Source organism: Haliaeetus albicilla, chromosome 25, assembly GCF_947461875.1.
Source record: "Haliaeetus albicilla chromosome 25, bHalAlb1.1, whole genome shotgun sequence".
Lineage (NCBI taxonomy): Eukaryota > Metazoa > Chordata > Aves > Accipitriformes > Accipitridae > Haliaeetus > Haliaeetus albicilla.
Window position 1 is genome coordinate 21,567,198 of NC_091507.1, and position 20,737 is coordinate 21,587,934.

At 41.7% G+C, this 20,737-nt stretch overlaps 1 protein-coding gene across 1 annotated transcript; it reads right to left on the reverse strand.

The window, feature by feature from the left end:
- Nucleotides 1-458: 458 nt before the first annotated feature.
- Nucleotides 459-20,418, reverse strand: LAMP1 (lysosomal associated membrane protein 1). The gene is made up of 9 exons (XM_069770219.1): nt 20,232-20,418; nt 11,075-11,190; nt 9,499-9,712; nt 9,232-9,393; nt 5,344-5,561; nt 3,496-3,618; nt 2,467-2,536; nt 2,126-2,296; nt 459-1,469 (listed from the first exon to the last, which is right to left on the reverse strand). Exons 1-9 carry the CDS (start codon nt 20,272-20,274, stop codon nt 1,330-1,332), a joined length of 1,257 nt encoding a protein of 418 aa, XP_069626320.1. The 5' UTR covers nt 20,275-20,418; the 3' UTR covers nt 459-1,329.
- Nucleotides 20,419-20,737: the final 319 nt, after the last annotated feature.

Consider the following 20,737-nt stretch of genomic DNA (forward strand, 5'->3'; position numbering starts at 1 on the left):
AAGGGGGGTTGTAGTCAGGTGGCTGGAGATAGGACAAGAGGAAATGGCCTCAAGTTGAGGCAAGGGAGATTTAGGTTAGATATTAGGAAAAATTTTTTTACTGAGAAGGTTGTCAAACATTGGAATATGCTGCCCAGGGAAGTGGTTGAGTCACCATCCCTGGAGATATTCAAAAAGCGAGTGGACAGGGTGCTTCAGGACATGGTTTAGTGGGCATGGTTAATGGTTGGACTTCATGATCTTGAAGGTCTTTTCCAACCTAAATGATTCTATGACTGTTCTGAAGATGCATACACAGTTAAGCCTCACCTTTGTGCCCCAGAGAAAACAAATATGCACTTGTTTAACAAAACCCCACGCGAAGGATTGTTTAAAGCTTCCCAAGTAGAGCCAAACCAAGACTTTAGCACTTACCAAACTGTCAAGTGTTTTTAAGAATGATCAGCAACACTAAGATATACAGAAAAAAAGTGTCTTTATTAGCATTGTTACAGGCAATGCATACATAAGAACTGATCCTTAAAGTGTACAACCCCCCAGCCAAGTTTAAAGCAAGAGAATCAGCAGATTGAGATCTATATTGTACACATGTGCAGTAACAGGATCTCTCTGGACTTTCCAACAGAATAGACTGAAATCACTTTACAAAAAAACGTAAATAAAAATAACACCCATTTTAAAAAAGTACCAGCTCCTAACAAGCTGGCATAGCATCAAAAATATCAAACAGGGGAGTTGTCCAATCATAAAGAGTTCCTGTAAGGTTTGAGTATTGCATCTTTCACACCCTGCATATGCCAGGCATTGAGTTTAAAGCTTAGTAAAAAATACACACCTAAGAGACAAGGTGGAGTTTAGATTTTAAATTTCAATTTTGTCAGTTGTTACTAAATTTTTTTAAATGCATCATCAGTATAATTATCATCATCACTGGATGGCAGCAGTACGAAGAGTGAACCTTTTCCCTTTGTTAAGAGTTCTGAAACTGAGTCAGTGTGAATTAGCAACATCCCTCTCTGGAATCTTTAACTGGCATGACCTTATACCAATTCCAAAAAAGCACCCTTAAAAAACTTTTAGCTTGTTTCTAAGTGGGTAAATATTTAAACTAGTTAGCAAAATTAAACACCAGAATTTTCAGAAGTTTTGTGCATAGTTAAATGCTGCAAGATGATTTCACATTTAATAAAGCAGACTTTAAAGAAGCAGCAATTTGCAAGAAAAGGTGTTCCCTTACAATATCAATCTTAGCTCAGGGGAAATGTGTGGGGTTTTTTTCCCAGGCTCTTGCAATTGCTTTTCATCTACACTGAATTTTAGTGCAAGTCATTAAATTGTTTGATATCCAGCATGGCTCCTCTTTCTGCCAATCAAGTAAGCAATCAAAACAATTAGAACAAGACCAGCAAGGGCTGCACCAACTATTATAGGAATCAGCATGTTATTTTCATCCAGTTGACATTCTTCCACTGAAGAGAGAGAAAGAGATCCATGTTAGGCACTAGCACACCAACAGATGGCTATATCCAGAACTTCAAGCTTCCGCTCTCAGCACACAGATAAAACTGGCTCAAGTTAACTTCTAGCTTAGCTTGCCAAGAACCAAAAGGAAGCCAAGTCTACTAACTGTGACCATTCAGGATGAAGTCTTTCTAGTACTAGTTGTATGCACAATAGGGAGATTTATAATAATTGTTTCCTTCTCAAGAGCTGTTACTGTTATGCACAAGCTTAGCCATCACAAATACATCCATGCGACTCCTCCTCTAGCCATTTTGCTTTAACCACAGTCACAAAGGACAGCATTAACTACAAGACTCAGGAACTTCCCAGAACTTTGCCCCTTTCATACAACTGTCTCCATACAGTTAGGGGGGGAAGTTAACGTTCTTCCTTAACTCTTCTCTGAACCACAAGGAACAAGTCCTAATTATTTCAAAGCTTTTTACATACTTCTCACACTAGCCTCAACTCAGACACCTTATTGGCCCCCCCAACATCTGTATAGGGCACGCAGAGACTAAGCATAGCACCCACAAGCTGGTGTTTGACTACAGAATATTATGTCTATATCAAAGTGTACTTCATGAATCTTAGGTTCTCCCCCAAAATATAAACCTCTTACCTGCCCCAAATTTGTCTCCATCAATCTTGAAAACCTGGATCTGAACATTAAATAAATTGACAAGGGCTTTGTCCGTGACCTGGAGATTCTCCTCAGCACTGCACTTGTAGGAGTTCCCTACTGTAGCTCTCAGCTCACTCATGCTGTTGTTCCACGCTTCAAACTTTGGATCTATGTAATAGAAAGTCTTATTACAGAATCCTGAAGAGCAGGAGCTGTAAGCTCATAGGGGTTAAATTTGATACATTCATCCCCAACATTTCCAACATGTTGTTTAATGCAGGCAACCCTTAATATTTATAGAAGTAGTCACTGGAAGTATACTTCTTAGAAGTCCCTACCTTTTGCTTCAGAAGGCAGAGTCATGCTTACATTCACACCTTGCAAGAAGTATTTTTCAGTACTTGCATTCTTTTAAAAAAAGAAAACAAAACAAACCAGTAGTTGTCATTTAAGCTAACGATATACAACATAAGCTGTTAACATTCAGGTTCAATTCTGCATGTATTTTGAGAAAGGTTTTCAAAGGATAGTCCACAATTGGAATTAGCATCCAAAGGACGAGCTTAGTTGCACTTTAGGAGAGAAAAGCTACAGCAGGTATGCACCTTGGGGAGGATTTCTCTGGGGGAAGGAAGGGGGGCAGAGAAAGGGGGACTGTCACCCCTCAGACTGCTGCCTTGACTTCCACACTATGGGCATAGTCCCACCCGTAGTGTAACCAGGCTAGTGCAAGGATCTCACCTGTACTACAGATACAGCTTTAAAGCAGCTTGGTACCCCACAGATGTGAGGAGTCATTTAATAGCAACAGGTCAAGGTGATCGCATTTGATCAATCCCATGAGTACTAAAAGGAGCATGAAGCTCTCTGACAAACACAGTGGATTCAGTCCTCAAGGGTACACAGCTCTCATACAGCACTGGGGCAGGGCTGTGGGAAACATGATTCCCAACCATCGTAGGAGACCGTAAGACAAGCACACATGGCTTTTGGGCTGTACACAGAATATTAATGAGGACTTCAATCCAGTTCCGGACTTGCACAACTAGATGAGGTGCCGACTTGTCACAGGCTGTTCTCAGTTTGGGCAAGAAGCTTTAGAGTAGGCAATACAATCTTAAAAGAAATTCCCATTCTAAACAAAATGGATTTCTGTGTAGACATATGTCTGTGTGCATATATACATGTATGTATTCTTTCCTCACAAGTTACCAAGTATTAAACCCTCTAAATCCTAGAATTAAAACCGAAGGAATTATTTACTCCCCTTCCTATAGTTGCATCGTTTTTCTCTTGTACTTGCCCCAATTAGTTTTCCCACATGAAAAGTCCTGCAGACCCTACATGCTTTGTCTAGAGATTCTTACCAATACAAAGTGGAAGATAACCCTTGTTTTCTCAAAAGTCAAATTCAAGAAGGCAGATGTATTGTCGCATCTCCCAGAAGAAGTGGTATTCTGTGGTATGAAATTCAGCAAATCCAATCCCATCTATGAGAGAAGAGAATCAATTATGACATTTGAAGAGACTAACACGTCACCATACATTCAGTCGACTTCTAGCTTGCTTGTACTTACGTGCATACAGTGCTGTATTTGCCCACACGTTACAGGCAACTGGGCAGATACATGCGCAAGTCGCAGGCTGGTGTAAGCTGCACCTGAGTTACCAGCTGGCACAGAGAACAAAAGACACCTTTGCACACCTAGAAGCTTTCTGCAGCCCTGACTGGCTGCTGCCAATAACCTGCTGCTTTCTCCCCACTAAACTTCTTTGGTCCTAGCAGCATAAGGAAAAACAGTAACCACCACTACACAGAGGCAACGAGCTATAAAAAACTGCTTTGACACAATGGAGAAGCAATCAAGGGAACCACCCGTAAGCATGATCATCTTGCAAGTCACTTCAGTTCGAAATGCTCTAGCTTTGCCCATGGTACACGATTATACCATCCTGTATCTGCAGAAGGCTGTGGGTTAAATGCACTTGCTAAACAATCCGATAGAAACCTTTCAATAGCTCTTAGCTGATCCTCATATGACTTTGGAAAACCTATCTGCCACCTCCTCACTGGTCATTACACTAGAAATCAGCTGTTACAGTAGAGCTAGAATGCCATGCTACAGCAGGAAGCTTAGGGAACTTCACACATTTAAGGTGGCTAAAACACAGTTGCCATCATAACCAGCTTCTGTACAGCCACACACCAGCTATCAGTGCTCACGATGTTACCTCTCAGTAACCATCATCAATAAATGCAATAGATTCCTTTGCACCACCACATACAGCATTAAGCAGGTAAATCCTATACGGATACCACCCTCTGCACACCAGGTCCTTTATCACTGAGATCCAACTTAAATTATGGCTGCTTTTGTGCAGTTTGTTTGCCTGCACTTGTCCTGCTTAGCTCAGATTAAGCCACAGGACAGGAAGAAGCAGCTTGTGATCAAAGGTCCATACAACAAAGCTTTACTGAACATAAAGGTTTGCTGACTCTTGGTCATTGTTTCCTATTGAGGGCCTTCAGCAGTCCCTTTGGGATTACTCATAGCTTTGCCTGACCAGTTAGCGGGTAATGGGTTTGTCCATGGGGTTGGCGAGCTTGGCTTTACATCAACAATGGAGGGAAAGAACCTGTGCCAGGGCTAAGATCTAACCACAAAAATGCTACATGGTTTATGTAAAAATCAGCCATTAAGTAGCTCTTAAGCATTAAAGTCAAACCCAAGCCTCTTCGGTGCTGGCTGGAAGATAGCTAAGTCACAAGCCTATCCAGTTTTACAGTAGTAATAATTTTCCCTTCTAATAGTCATTCACCGTTTTCATTCAGGTGCCTCAAGCCAAATTCCTGCATTTTATTTAACAGTTTAAAAATCTTGTTTAGACAGCATCTTTGATAATAGGATTCTCCCTACCCATATCTTGATAATTTTTACTGCTTCTGTGGAATGACTGTATACACTTACTGGATTTGACAGACAAGTTTAGTACTCTTACTGAATGGAAAAATCTTTAATGACCACTTTCAGTAGAAGAGAAGTGTTTGAATCATCACTAGTCTAGTCCAAGTTAAGCAATGCAAATAAGAGGACAATCATGGATGAACACTACAAAGAACTAGGATTTTTAAAGAAACAAGTTAGCCTATAATAATTTACCAAGTCTTCCCCAAAGAAGGAATCTGAAGGCTTTGAAAAAAGAAAAAAATGTACCTTTTGATCTTTTTTTTGATAGGTGATATTAAGCTGTAACCCCATGTAGGCAAGTACACAGGTTCCATTTGGACCAGTCACATTGTATTTACCAACTGCAGGATTTGGGGGGGATGCAGTTGGTGCTGGGCTAGTTGTTGGAACCTGGCTAGTAGTCTGTTTAGGAGTTGTAGGCACTATAGCAGTAGTAGATACCATATCTTCAGCACATTCTGTTTCTGGGGAGAAAGGAAAACAGTCATTACCAAACAAAATGAAGCTGTGGGATGAGCTACCTTTTTAATCCTCGAGGGAAAGGAGGACACAATTTCAAGTAGCTTTTCCTAATAGAAGATAATAAAAGCCCAGAAACGCAACAGTAAAGCATTACCTAAACTCTTGTTGCAAAGTTTGAGACACTTTTAAAGCCTGGCATGTGAAAATGACACCTCTGCTGTTATTTACAGAAGTTCACAGTGACCGCATCTGCTTTCATTCATGTCTGTCATTTCACTTTGCCATCAAGTCAGGATAAATAAATAAGATACTGCTATGTTGACAGAGCCAGCAACACTGAGATGACTGCCCCTCAGACACTCCAGGCGCTCGTGTGCTAGAAGCAGAGGAACAGTTCTCCCACCCACTGTTAAAAGTGGCCTCCCAGGAGATGTGTTGCCCTCCTTCCCCTCCCTCCCTCAGTTACACCACCAGGTTGTGAGGACCCCATGCCACAGTAACATTAAAATACTACTGGACCTCTCGTGTCCTCGTAGCAGTGCTGTGGCTCTTCTTAACAAAGGGATTCTAAGACACTGCTTCTGATGGCAAATGTTCTGCTATATACTCTCAAGTCCATCCTCCCATCAGAGTCCTGCATTAGTAGCCACCCACCACCGGGGTACAAGGCTGAGTGAAGATGTGCAAGACTGCCTTCTCTTTTCATCCAGTTCAGCAGCAACTTCCAAGGCAAAAGGAGACAGAGCAGCGACACCGATTTATTTGCCAGAGTACTAAGAAACACATGGCAGCAAGATCTTAACTTGATCTGGGAGCCAAGAAGGTTCCTGCCTTGAACATCTAAGCCAAAACCAAAGGTCATAGCAAAGACATTACTGTAGTAGAGGCTTCCATGTTCCAAGCCAAGGTCATCTCCACGTCAGGGATAACAGCTTGCAATGTTATAAGGATGACAGCAACTGCAACAGCAGCCAATTCTGACTCAGAGGGCCTACTTCTAAAATGTGATCCATACATATCTTGCAAGTACTAGGTATCTAGTAAATAGCCTCTGAACTTAAATAGCAACTTAACTTTCCATTATGGCTCAGAAAGAGGAACTCTAATCACACCTTCTGAAGTCACAGAGACTCCAACATGCACGCTTTCCTATTTCTACTCCATTTCTGGAAAGTCAAAGAGGAAAGGGAAGGTGGATGAATAGAGGAGTAACCCTATCTTTTGTAGGCTAATACTGATCAGGTCCCCAGATGTGATCATTTCCTAACAAATAAACCAAACAGCACCTTTACTTGGTACTTCAGTGGAGAATTTCCCTCATCTGCAAGACCTCAACACATACAGCCTCTTACTCAAGTTGGCAGAGATGGAAACAACCAAATCACTTCAAGTGGAAGCTTGTCCTAGGTGGAGTCTTGACACAGTATTTTTACTGAACCGATTTACAGCATAGCATCTAGTAACTCTTCAAGACAGATCTGAAGATGAGACAAATTCTTACATCTTTTTCTGACAGTTACAGGAAAGCAGCTGACAAAACTACCAAAACAGATAAAATGAAAGCCTCCTTTTCTTCAGAGCTGCAGATAATCACTACCATAACCTCATTCACTAACTTCTAGGTACACTGACAGAAGTTACCATCACTAGTTATACACCGATGCACTGAACGCTGACTCTTCTTCCCTTCAGTGAGCCTTGCCCAGATTACCAGCAGAAATACCCTCTAAGGAAAGAGCTGCAGGGAAAAAAGTTAAAGGAGAATTTCAGATCTAAAGTTTTATCAATAACTAACTGCCAAAAGGACAGGGGACATCTCAAGCCTGCAAGAATGGAAAGAAGGAACTGATCTGGAAAGAACAATGTGATTTCAGGGTCAAAAAGATTAAAAAAAAAAAAGGACAAAGTGAGAATTCTTTAACCGTCTGAATAAAAAAAACAAAACAAAGCAAGGAAATTGCTCATTGTGCAGTAGGAAAAAAAAAATCTAGGTGCAGACCCAAGACAGTAATAAAAACTTAGGGATGATGATAATTTAAAGAAAAAACTGCAAATGGCAGTATAGATAACAGGAATGTAGAAACAAAAAACCCCAAAAACCAGAAAACAAAAAGCTTGAACTCAGACCAGTGTCTATCCCAGGACCATACGAAATCACTTGTTTTTTTCTGAGGATCAATAGTTTCATCAAGACTGTGATACCACAGGATGGAGAAAAGCAACTTTGTGGAAGTGATCATGGCAAATTAAAGCATTTATATTAATCTAAAAAAGAAAAGAAGGAAGTATAGGAATAGCAAATAAAGCAAATGCTGACAAACTTGTGTTACATAAGGAACACCCTCCAGAAATAATGCAATATTGAATTTTTTTAACCAAAGAACTATGTAAGAACAAATAATAGGTGGTCTTAAAAGGAAAAGTACTACACAGTAGGAAGATTTTATTGAAGTTTTGTAGAAGTTAAAAACCAGGTTTTCCCAACATCATGGCTTATGTTCATGCCTGCTGATAACTGATCACTTATCATACTTATCCGGTATGATAACTGCATCAAGATATCATATTTAAAAAATGAGATAGTTCTGAAAACTGGAGTAATAGAAATCAGATTATTATTTTTTTCTTTTAAATTACAAACGTAGGTCCACATCTTTGCTGCAAACGAGTTCATTGAAAAGGCTGATCAAGACTCATCACACCTCTGCCTCACATGACACACTGAAATCTGAGCCAGTCACGCAAGGCAGCTGTAAAAGAAGTCAATGCCAGTATTATCATTCATCAGTCAAGGTATTTTTCAGCGATAAGGGACAAGGTAGAGATACTCATGTAGAAGGCACCTGGTGAATCCATCCCATGCCAGCACTGACTACCCTTGTTTTTAAGATTCATTTCAACCTAACAGGTGCATAAATGGGATTGACAGCGTAAGAAAAGTTCTACATTTCCCAAAGAAGATGAAGACTTCTTACTTGCCCCAAAAGCAAGGAAAAGACTTATCACTCCTTAAGATAGCATGGGTGATCAGTTTACATGGCTCTTCATTTGAAGAGTGTTGCCACAAAAGCAAAGGACACCATGAAGTAGTTTGTCTTCTAATAATTATAGCAGTGAAATTCTGAAATGCTTTTCAATACAAGCAATTCGGACAAGAAGTCGCTTTGTGATTGAGCCTGACAGAGAAAGAACATCACTGTTACAGCTTACATAAAGCCTCCTGTAAGAAGATGTACATATCTGCTCCCTACAGACCAGTTCTCTATTGTCTGCCGTTATATCACTAATTTTCCCCAGAGCACACAGTAACTACTTCAGATTACTTTGGTAGAGGCATAATACTTGGAAGTTATCAGATACTTCTTAAACTAGGATTCTGGCCCTATGCCCAGCTGACGTGTTTACACCAATATATACTCATAAACAGAAGGAATGTTCCCTAATACCTGTACAAAACCTACAGGAACACAGTGCACTATCTTCTGCTCATGGATGCTGACACCCCTACAGAGGAAACCTGAAGCAGGTCCATTCATGTCACAAGATGCTGCTATCAGAGCTTCAGATCCAGTTTGTACCTGCCTAAATATGATTAGTCAGGACGTAAAACAAAATAATCTGTTATTGGAAACACTAGCTCACCAAGTACATTTTCTGCTACAAGATACCTACTGTTCGTACTGAAAGTGCCATTTGTGAGATAGGCTTCCAAAGTAACGTTGCTAAAAGTAACGTTCACACTCTTCATATTGATGTGCTTGGCATTCATGCATCTGTATTTTGTGCCCATGTGTGCCTGAATAGTAGTTCTATGTGATACTTTCTTCACTTCTCCTGTAAAAAGATTACATTGCATTAGTATGTAACAGTATTTACAGAAACAAATCAGTATTATATCTGGAAGGGTTACACAATGAGAACAGGAAGTTTTCATTTTACCTGCAGTTGAATTATGGAATAAAGTTGCATCTGACAGATTGTAGTGGAAAACTAGCTCTTCGACTTGGTAGTCGTCTGCATGTTCTGAGAAATTCAGGCTTAATGAATGTCCCGCTCCAAAACCCAATACCAGAATTGGATGAGATTTGTTACCATCACCACATGAGCTCTGTGACTCTACTGTAGCATTTTGTGGAAGGAAAAAGTGTGCAAACTGTAGGGCAGAAAACAAAACACATGTAAATGGGATGACAGAACAGCTTTTCCTTATTGCTTTTTAAATATCCTATGAAACTGTTATAAAGCATACAGCTGACATTCATATGTGCTATAAGATGTCTACTTATATACCTGTATATAGCAAGTAGCATGTTACTGGCACTCACATTTCTAAGAATATTGCTCTCTGAAATTGGAGGACGAAACAGTACATATTTACAGCACCTCTTAAGACTTCTTCTCCCTCCCTAAAGTAGCACTATGAATTTGCAGGTACTTCTGTACTAGGTGAATCAAATTTGGCAAACTCTGCATATGTGAAAATGGGAGAATTTAAGCTTTGCTTCTTGTAATACAATTGAGCAAGAGCAAAAGCAAATGGTACAGCCTACATAGTTTGGCTATAATACTTTGAGTTTATTACATATTGAGAAGTAATGTGGTACCTGAAGACCAATACAATATTTACTGGAAAGTTTTGAGCTTACTGCTTACAAGAAGGAACAGCCAAAAGCATGTTATGAAAGCAGTCACCTCTGAGTGCAAACTTCCATATCAGTATCAGCAGGATTTCAAACCATCAGCACCACTGAAAAAGTGGACTAAGCAATATAACTCTCAGCTCAAACCACACATAGCAAGTGCACCACTGGCAAAGTAGTAGGATTTTTTTTTTAATCTCACATTACACTGATGGCTAGGAAAAAAAAAATAAATCAACAAGAGTGCCTCAAAATATGCAACTGCAATGAGATTACAAATAACCCACAATTCCTGTTCAGTAGTAAAGGTACCAAAAAAGTAAACTGAAAAGCAGATTATTTGTGAATAAAAATTCTTAACTTTCCATTAACAGGCTTTTGCTGTTAATATGGAACAACTTTTATGCACTGCACTAGTCTGTGCATACATTGGAAGCTAGAGATTCGCTTAGCAAGATGATCAGAGATTTTAGGGAAGTTTAAAAGCTACATGCCAATGGACATTTCAGTTCAGATTTAGTCCATTTAAAGTACGACCAAGTTCACCAAAAGACAAATGATAGCATTTTTGCCTTTATGGTTCCAATGAAAGCCACTTTAGCTACCAATAGGGCTGGTGTGGAATTTCAGTCACAAAAGTAATCTCACACACGTGTTGTTTGTGGTGGTTTCAGGCAGCCTTAACCATGCTTAATTAGAAGAAGCATCTGTAATAAAGAAAAGTTGATGCAACATGACTGGAAGGGGGGAAATCTTTGCTGAAGCAGTTTTTCATGCTTAAGTATTTGTTCAAAGTTTAAATACTGTGCACATGCAGAAGTACCACACATTTTATAAACACAAGTTAGAGACAAGCAGTGAGATACTCCCCTTACCTCTTTTTGCCCATTGCTTTTGTATTCCACTGAGAAGGCTACTGTCAGATCAGCAATTATGCAGACCTTACCACTTGAATCTTTCACCTCAAATGAAGAGGAAGCCTGTAAAAAGCCTGTTAAGAATGACAAATGGTTAACATGGTGTCATGTAAGTTTTTATTTTTGATCCCAAAGAGACAAATACATACAACCATGCATTTTAGGAGTACATCCTAAACAGCAGTTGAGTTTGGAAACTTGGGCATTAACGGTCTCTGTACTAGCTTCAGCATCACTGATGCACAAGAGGACAAATTTAACGCCCCATTTATAAAAAGACAGAGCCACCCAAACTGAAACTGTTGACATGCTGGGTCCTCAGAGGGTAAGAAAAACTTGCAACAAACACCAGTCACACTGTTCAAGGCAGCTACTCAGTGTTCACCCTACACAGCAACTGTTTTGCAAGCTTCCGCCAGAACTGACTTAGCATATTTGATCCCGTGTGCCTGTAGTGCGCAGCCTTCCCCCCGCAGCACACCAAGCAGCCTTCATTCCCGCTGTACCAGGACACTCAGCTGTACGTGCACTGAATGCAGCATTTAGAAAGCTTGGATTGACTGCAGATGTTTTGGAGGGACTGCCAAAAATAGCGTGATGGAGCGTGCCACCCTTGCCAGAAGAAATTCTCTTTAATGTCATCGGGCTGTCCGCACTTGAGAGGAGGATGGGGGCCAAGACCTTGACACAGACAGAGGTTATGTCTTCCTGACTGGTTTAACCTCAGACCGAGCTGCTGACAAAAGCACAGCTTCTCCCCCGACTCACTCCCCTCCAGCCCCGGCGCTCAGAACACTGGCACAACTGACCACACCAGTAGTGACTTAACCAGGTAAGAACACGGGCCCAGAGGAACACAGGATCATCCCTTCTGACAGCGGCACGGACTTAGGCCAGCGTCCACTGCCAATGGAAGCTTCACCTAGGGCATGTGTTGTGGCAGGCTGGATACAGACGGAAAGCTGGTCATCTCATATGTCATTTGCGAGGGCTAACTGATAGTGCTCCTGTATCTGAAATCATACCAAGGTGTTCCGAGTTCGTTATTGTATTTTATTTTATTTTTCTGATTCTCCATTTGTCGCCCCACACACATCCGAAACAAACTTTGCTGCAAAAAACCTGCACCATTTTCATGCTGACACTTTATCAGCTTGCATTTGCAACAACTTCAGTCTTGCAGAAAACCTGATAAAAAAGCAGCTGCAAGACATAAAGCACTATCTCAAGCAAATAAGCTTTCAAGAGTCAAACATGCTAATCCATTCAACTGCTGATACAGCAAAAAGATCCAGCTGAGGGATTACCCATTAGCTAGCTTCCCTCCTCAAGAAGTTTCCAAAAAGAAAATCCCAATTTTAAAGCTTTTCACTACAAAACTATGGTGCGTACAATTGTATTAAGACAATTATTAGGAAAAATTGGACTTCTGTCAGCTGGACTTTGGTAGAAGGCCCTTCAGTTGTAGGAACACATTGGAAACAATTCCTCTGGTACTCAGCAAGCCTTTTCCCTTGTCGCCTTCCCTTTAGCAATAATATACCCTCCCCCAGCACCAAAGTGGGCCAAAACTTAAGCTGTAATTCATACACTTTACCCTGTTGTTTAAAAAATCTGGACTTGAAATCAGTGATAGACAGAAGAAAGAAATTGCTTATGAATGGATAGTGTAGAAAACTGGTATTTCAAAGCAAAACTGTCCTACCTTTGCATTTATGTCCAGCTCAATGTCCATTAAGGAACACATATTCACAAAGAAAATGTTATTTATTGCAGTTCAGAGCAGTACCAGCAACAGTCGATGCTCCTCCGCATGGAAGTTTCAATTCGCACAGTTCCCTTCAATTCGAACTTACATCTGGAACTTGTTTATGTTTTACCCAAGCACTTGTTTTCTCAAGAGCAAAAAGAGAACTGCTTACACTTTCTTGTGGATTTCTAGCACAGCATAGAAAACAGCGCAGAGGCAGGGAACGAGTCCATGGCTACTTGAACTAACACCACAAATGGAAAACGTGCTAGAATGAAAACCTTCAGCGTGCATGCCGACTCCCTTGTTTGATAGCTATTAAAAATCTTGGCAATTTTAGAGCTTAAAATAAACAAGTAATAGGCAGTAAAAGAACAAAAGAAGGGAAAAAAAAAATCAGTTTTAAAAAGAAACGCAGGGGAAAGAAAACACTGAAAAACAATTAAGAAAAATGTTGCTGACCTAAAGGAAAATGTGACAGACCTGCCCATTATAGATGATTCAGAGAACAACAAAAGACAATGCAGAGGTACCAGAAAGCACCAAATGAAAGACAGATTCTGGGAATGAAGAGCTGACAAATCACCCTCAGCAAGTTTAAGTAACAGAGAACAAGGGGTGTGAACAAACAGTAAAAAATACCACCTGCATAAGTATTAGATTTTTGCAAAGTTAAGTTCACACCATGATATGAATCCCGATTTCGTTACTGTGGAACAAAGGCTATAAAGCCCCATTTCTTCTTACGAAACGTTCAGCAGCTGCTGGATTTGCAGTGTCAGTGATAGACGCATCCAGCACAAGACACTGAGCTGTCCACAATGAAGTGGCAAGTGGGCTGTTCCACTGCGAGTTAGCCGGCATGCACAAGGATGGTGATCAGAGAGACCACTGTGCTGCAGCACCATCTGCTCCCATAGTCTTGGAGGAATGTGGATGAAACCAAACAAACATAAGGGACATAAGAGCAAAGAAAAATTAGCAAAAAACCACTGAAGAACAGATCAAGACACTGAAGGAAAGTTTGTTCTGCCTACTCTTCACTCCAGCCAGTTTAAAGCAGAGGAACAGCTCACTGGGTTTTGCAGGAAAGCAGCTGTTGAGTTTGTGAAGGCAGTTTCAGAGTCGACTAGTGATTAATGCATGAATCATCACCAGCCCACAAACAGTAAGAGCCTACAGTTAAAATGTCAAGAACACAGAAAAGCAAACTGATGTTGAATCAATCCATCCTGGGAATATTTCTAATTAAGTTACATAAAGCATTGCTCAATTTTATCATGGCATATCTACAAGTTGAGAATATTGCTTGTACTTCTCATAACAATATTGTTCTTTGCTGTTTAACATAAACTGATAAAACCTCCAGCTTCTTAACTTCAGACTTTAAATGCTCTTCTTAAACTGCAGCACCCTGTTTGACAACTATGTGTGGTAGAGCAAGTGCAGTACCTCAGATTTACGCACAGCTGAACAGCTCCTAGACTTTTCAATAGCAAAAAGTATGTCTTGTGAAGTTCATTATTCACTTGGCCGGAAATGTTATGTTATGGATATCTAGTAGAGGAATCATCAAAAATGTACTAAAAGAAGTAAAATTCACTTAGTTCAGATGCTTCCTTTGTATTCCAATAGGTTCTGAAAAAGGGCTGCTTATATATTTATTCTAGCTACATACTTTCAATTGAAAATCATAAAATAATCTCCCCCTTTATACCCCATTTCTGAAATTATAGTCTCACGCAAGAAGAGATTGAAGGTAAAACTGCTGAAGCAACAGCTAGTTATGTTACTTGAATTAAATCCAGCATCCTTGCTTATCTAACATACCTACATCAAAAAACCAAGCAGAGTATATTAACACACTGAGATGCAATAAACAAGTCAAACAAAACTAAGACTTTCTTGGTTATGTAACAATTCTTCTTCGAGAAATCTACCTCAAAAATGTAAGTTTGTTTTAAACTGAAAACTACAAAGCTAACAAAACAATATAGCACATTTGAACAATCTAAATCTGAGCCCTTTTGAACATGGCTCTTAGAATGGCAGGATTCCCCATCCCTTGACCACGCAAAGAGACTTTCAGGTTTCAACCTTTTTATAATTGAAATCCTGTTAGCCAAGCACAGCTACCCTTGGATTACTCTCCCATATAACAGAAACCTACTAAGGGAGAAAGATGAATGGCTGTTGTGCTCTAAAAGAGCGAGCATATGTTAATGGCAATTGTTTACACTGTCTGCCTGCAAAGAGGACTTCTGTTACTATAGTTAATGATTTACTTTGTCTCCAATTAGAAACATGGAACATCGACAATAAGGATCTCAAACACAAAAGCTACTTTTAAATAATTTGGGGTTTGTTACTATAGTCATGTTTCCTGCATAAGTAAAAACCTCTTCACTATTTTTCTTCTTCCCTCTTGGAAGAAAGGACAGCAAGCCATCCAAATCCACCTGGGCACACATTCCACACCATCAGTTGTTTAAGCGATACAAATGTCTAGTGGATGGGACTGTTCGCAGTTACATTGAGTGACTATGGCATTAAGGAGGAAAACCATGGCTGAAACTCCCCACGAGTGCCATGACAGTGGTTCAGAGCATCACACCCACAGCCTGGCCGTACACAAAGACTCTCCTCTGCTACAGCCTACCCTGTAATTACCGTGCAGCAGTACTCTGCAGGTAAGGGATGCTTGCTGACTGATGCCAGCACTACACAATCATTCTGTACCTAAGCTACAGCAGTGCTGTGTTGCCTGGCACCTTTGCCCAGATGTTCTCAGGGTATACACAACAAACACTGCTACCTATGGGGCATTAATCCAAGGAGATAAGAAATGCTGGTTCCTATTTAAAGAAGGTTTTCTTTCTATTGTACACGTGAACAGAAGTGCCCAGTAATTTACTCATTCTGACAGTTTGGAAGGATCCTGTCATCTCAGTGCCATTTTGTGAACAAAGTTGATCTTAGTCACCACTTTAGACTCCTAAATCTATGCCAGAGAAGAGAATGGAAAAATCCCTGAGGAGTTATGCTCTCCTCTAATCACTTGTCTTCTAAGGTAAGCACCACTCCCAGAGGGACACCTGGTTCAAGTCCTTTCTCAGAAGACCGAATCAAGATCACTTGCTTAGGATCCAGGATCTATACTACCTTGGGATAGTACAGAAAAACCAAGAACTTAAAAAATAATATATTTTTTGAAATATCACACTATTTACTAACCCTAACATTTCTGGGGAACAACTGAAAGGAGAAAAAATCCCTTAACAGACTCGATGTATGAACTACGTGTGAGACAAGATGGGCTTCACAAAATTATGAGTTACATTTATCTGTCACCCACGGACTCAGAAGATGGAACACTGGCTATCTGGAAAGCACAGCAAGAAAATACAAGGCTGGACTCACTTCAACTGCTGTTGGACACACTTGAACACAAACACAGTGGTAGAAAGGGGGAACAGAGCTTACTTCAAGGACAGATGACAGTACTTGAGGGGAGAAGAGAATCAGCTGCACTTGTGCAGGTGCAGCACCTGATTACATTGAGTTCCTGATCCAGCCCTAGAAGATGCATCCTTGCCAACTAACAGACACAAGTTCATGCAATCTCAGATTATGTTTTCGATATTGTTGTTTTCCATTAAGGCAGTAAACATTTTGTTTCTTGATTCAAGTTTGCAGATGAATAACCTCTGTCTTTATAAAAAAGTTTTTAACAGTACAAAAGCATTATAAAAGAAAGGCTATTTAGCAACTGTACACTTGCCATTTGGCCAGAGAATTGCACAATTGCATCAAGTTTAGTCACATGAAGCTTTTTTACAGTTTCCTATCTAGAGGAAGGAAGTCTTGGGATAGTGCTACAGCAGCTGATTACATGAGTCCACTGGGAGGTCTGAACTCCCATGGCTAGACTCTTTTCAGCAATGACACAAGTCCATTTTGCACTTGCTCTGGTCAGTGCTGCTGTATTATATCACACAACTAGCACACATCCTTCAAGGTAGCTGGCAGCCCCAAATAACGTGTTGGAGGAAGGTGCACTGGGTTGACAATTTAAAGAGAAAGCCTCCCCAGAGGAGAGGATATTGGAAAAAAGATAATAAACCAACTGCCTGAGTAAAATCACTCTCCTAGTCCTATCGAAAAGAGAGCACATCTCACCCCCGAGTAAAGACATACTGGCATTCCCATATTACACAAACTCAGTCCTGCCTTGTTAACACATTGGAAGCCACTGAAGTTTAATACAAGAAAACTAAATGTATTAAGTGCAGACTACTGCACTCAAGCCTGAACACCGGAGAAGGAACAGCTAGACAAGTGCCCACCGCGCAGAGCTGAACTGCATTTGAAACTCTACTCTACTGCCAGGGTGCTACCAACACTCACACTTTGAATTACAGCAGAAAAAGTAGCACTGACAGTCAGTGGTGCTGTCAAGCGACAGAGAAGGTTAAGAAACTGTTACCCTTACATTGAAAGGGACACCAGTCCATCTTGAAGTCAGATGCACAAAAAACATGGAAGCCTGATTTACCAAAACAGAAAGTACATTTTAAAATATGTAATTTAGAATTAAGACAATGCAAGGAAGATTTGAAATAGCTGCAAGTAACTACTGCCACTCACATACCCAAAAAAGTCTCGTGCCAAGCTGAAGAGAATAAATACCAAGAAATCCATTATGGCACCAAGCTTTCTCAAGGAATTTCCAAATAACCATGTCTGACTTGAGAGAAAAGACAAACTGTTGCAGTTAAGCTGCAACAAGCAAAGGTGAGGCATGCCTTCATAGTGCTAGAAATGTTATTAAGACATAGAAAGGCCGAACAGAGAAAACAGTAGTTAACTTCTCTATAAAATATCCATCTTTCTTTGAGTAGGGTTCCGCTGTAATTCTTCTGTTTATTGTCTGCTACTGATTAGAAAACATCCTATTCACTACAGGACAATCCAGAAGCAGGTTACACCAAAAATGAAACCTCTCAGTCAGCCTGAATAGGAACCTAGGGAGCATACCTCAAAAGCAGTGCGCTAGGGAGTGTGCAGCGTTCTTACTCAGCAAGTGAGAAGTTACTTTACAAGTCACAAAACCTGCCTAAGTCGAAGCTGAGTAACCTATCGCACAATGACAGGCTTGGGACTAGCACACAAATTCAGATCCTTAGAGACTGTGTCAACACACTTAAAGAAGCTATCAAGCAAACACTACATTACGGGCAGCACTTGGCAAAACAGTGTTTCGAAAGTCACGCAACATAAAAGCGGTTATATTTTGTGAAAACTAATTTATACACGGTCTCAGTTCCATCCAGCTAGCAATGCCAAAACTGAGGAAAACAATACAAAGCCAAATTATGCACTGGCTAGAATTTACTATCCACATTTCTTTCAACAACCCCTACACTGGTAGCAAGGTTTGAAATTCCCCTTCGGACTAGAGTTGTGCAATAGAAGCACGTGGATTATGCGTCAATAACCCTGAAATGGCATCACATTACCTCGTCGAACTCATTTTTCCTTCCCCACATCTCATATGCTTCATTATTTACTCACTAATACTGAATCCATGTCTGACTCTAAACTTAGATTTTCAGAGATGTTTTCTCTGATACATTTGTGTTTCAGTAAGGAAAAAAACTACAGGTGCTCTAGGACTCAATGAGCAGAAGTAGCTCTGTTGGGCTTGGCACACATCCCGACTGACCCATCGTGCTGAACAAGCACCATCTTCCTCCATATTTCAAAATGCAGCAGCTAAGTTTCAGGGGAGGTAGGTACTTCATTTCCCATAGCCCCCTTTCTCTATATTTATCACTGTACCTAAATCATTCCATATGCACATTTGATATTAGTGGGGAAATTCATCACAAAATACTTAATGCTGACATACGAAATATTCAGCTTAGTGCTTGCTGCTCAATGTCAATGGAAAACCGAAACAGTAAGCGAGGTGTGGTGAGGTATTCTGGAGGAAAAAAAGATTTCTATTATCCCAAAGTCAAGGCACTGCCAAACAAGCTTTCACATCTGACCCACCCATGCTAATCCTTCAGCCTCCTGTTATCATTACCTTATCCTCATCAGTGTTCACTCAGATGACTCAAAGGCTGCAAACGAGCTAAAAACATCTAAAGAATTCAGCTCATATCTTCTCATTATCTCATATTCTTTCCCCCTCACTACCACCCAAGCCCCACACTCTGGCAGAAGATCTGTACTCCAAGAGGGGGTCTCTACTTGCACCACCAAAGTTTTCCCCTGAGACTGTAGGATAAAGTTATGTAGAAACATCCAGCTACTAGACACTGGTACAAAGTCCCGACTGACAGTAAATAGTTACTCTGTAGTAAAATAAACTAGTCTGTTGCCTCAGCTGCAGAAACCTAACAGATTTGACATGCCAGAAAGTAGTAATTAAGCAGGGGAAAACTACTACCTTCCCAGAAAATATTAGCTGTGGTGCCACCTAAAAACCATGCAGGCTGATCAGAAGGCAAACAAAAGCAATTCTTCATTTAAGCCATAATTATATTAAACAAGCCACTAAACAAGCCAAAGAACTCCCACTATAACACCAGTTCAATGCCACTTAAGTTGCCAATCCTAAAAAGCAAGTCTGATAGCGCTAAGTCACAGTGCTCGCTAGACTGGCTCACAAGAGCTGGATACTTGAACTGCTCAGTGCCCCTTGTGAGCGACATCTTTCTTTCAAGCTCAGTGAAACCTAAGTACCGTCAACAATGATAAAGATATTTACTACCAAAGAAAAGTTACAAGAGTTTCAAAGGCTGTCATAATCTCCAAAAGGACAGCAGACAGCGGTTCTCAACTGCTGCTTTATTCAGGAAATATTTTCTCTAGCTGCTGAAGAGGTTTCCTTCGCTGCGAAGACCACACTTCAGAAACTTGATAGTGACGTGCGATGTGGCTTTCAAGGCAAGAAACCCAGAGCAAGGTAGTTATCAGTAAACAGGCACCACACGCTTCCTCACAGAACTGCCTCGCTGCGCTAAGAACCCTTCCCACCGGCGCGCTAACACCTCTCTGCTCCGCGGCGTTCCAGATTTCCCTCACGACACGGCAGGGTGAGAGCCGTTAAGCGAGGCAGCGCGAAAACAGCCCCCCGTTTCTAGCCATGACATCAGCGCTGGCCGCCTTTCCGCGCCTCCCGAGAGCCAAAGCCGTATTCCCAGCTTCTTCCCTGGATCCCGTGCAGACGCTCAGACCCCCTACCCGGTGCAGGGAGGGAAGACCCCCCCCCCACACCCCACCACAGGACCAGCCGCCTGCCTCACCGGGCGCCTCACAGGCCGCGGCAGCCCCGCCCCCCCCTCCCCTCCTTACCGAGCAGGGCGGCCGCCGCCAGCAGCCCCCGGGCGCCAGCCATGGCGGGGGGCAGGGGACGAGGCGAAGCGGCACCGGGGTAAGAGCGGAGAAGGGGCGAGAGCGGCGGCGGGCGGGGGGGGGCAGCGGCGGCAGCGCACCCCGCTCGGGAGAGTGGCGACGGCCCCGGCCGGTCATAGGGCCTCTGACGTCACCCGGCGGGAAGGCTCTCGCGAGAGCAAAGGGGGAGGGGGCGGGGCGGGTTGTCTGTGGGGAATGGCGGAGGGGCGGGGCGGTGTGTGAGGGGAGGAGGTGGGCGAGGGCGGGAAACGGCTTCGGTGGGGAGTTAACGCGCCGCAGCTCGGTGTTGCCCCCCCCCCCCCCCCCCCCCGAATATGTTTCTTGTCACTGAGTTTAAAGGCAGTCTGAGGTAAATACCGTCGTCTTGCGTAGGGCTGCTTCGGTCCCGGCTGTGTAAACGCAGTGGAAGTTAACGGTCTGTTACCTCTGAAGTGGTGCCTCCGTCT

What these genes read in the sequence shown, in the direction of transcription:
- LAMP1 (XM_069770219.1), bottom strand. Translation starts at nt 20,274, where the DNA reads ATGGCTGGCGCCCGGGGGCTGCTGGCGGCGGCCGCCCTGCTCG. An exon ending in ATTCCATAATTCAACTGCAG is followed by an intron (nt 9,394 to 9,498) that starts GTAAAATGAAAA and finishes ATCTTTTTACAG; the next exon opens with GAGAAGTGAAGAAAGTATCA. An exon ending in TCTGCCTTCTGAAGCAAAAG is followed by an intron (nt 2,297 to 2,466) that starts GTAGGGACTTCT and finishes TCTATTACATAG; the next exon opens with ATCCAAAGTTTGAAGCGTGG.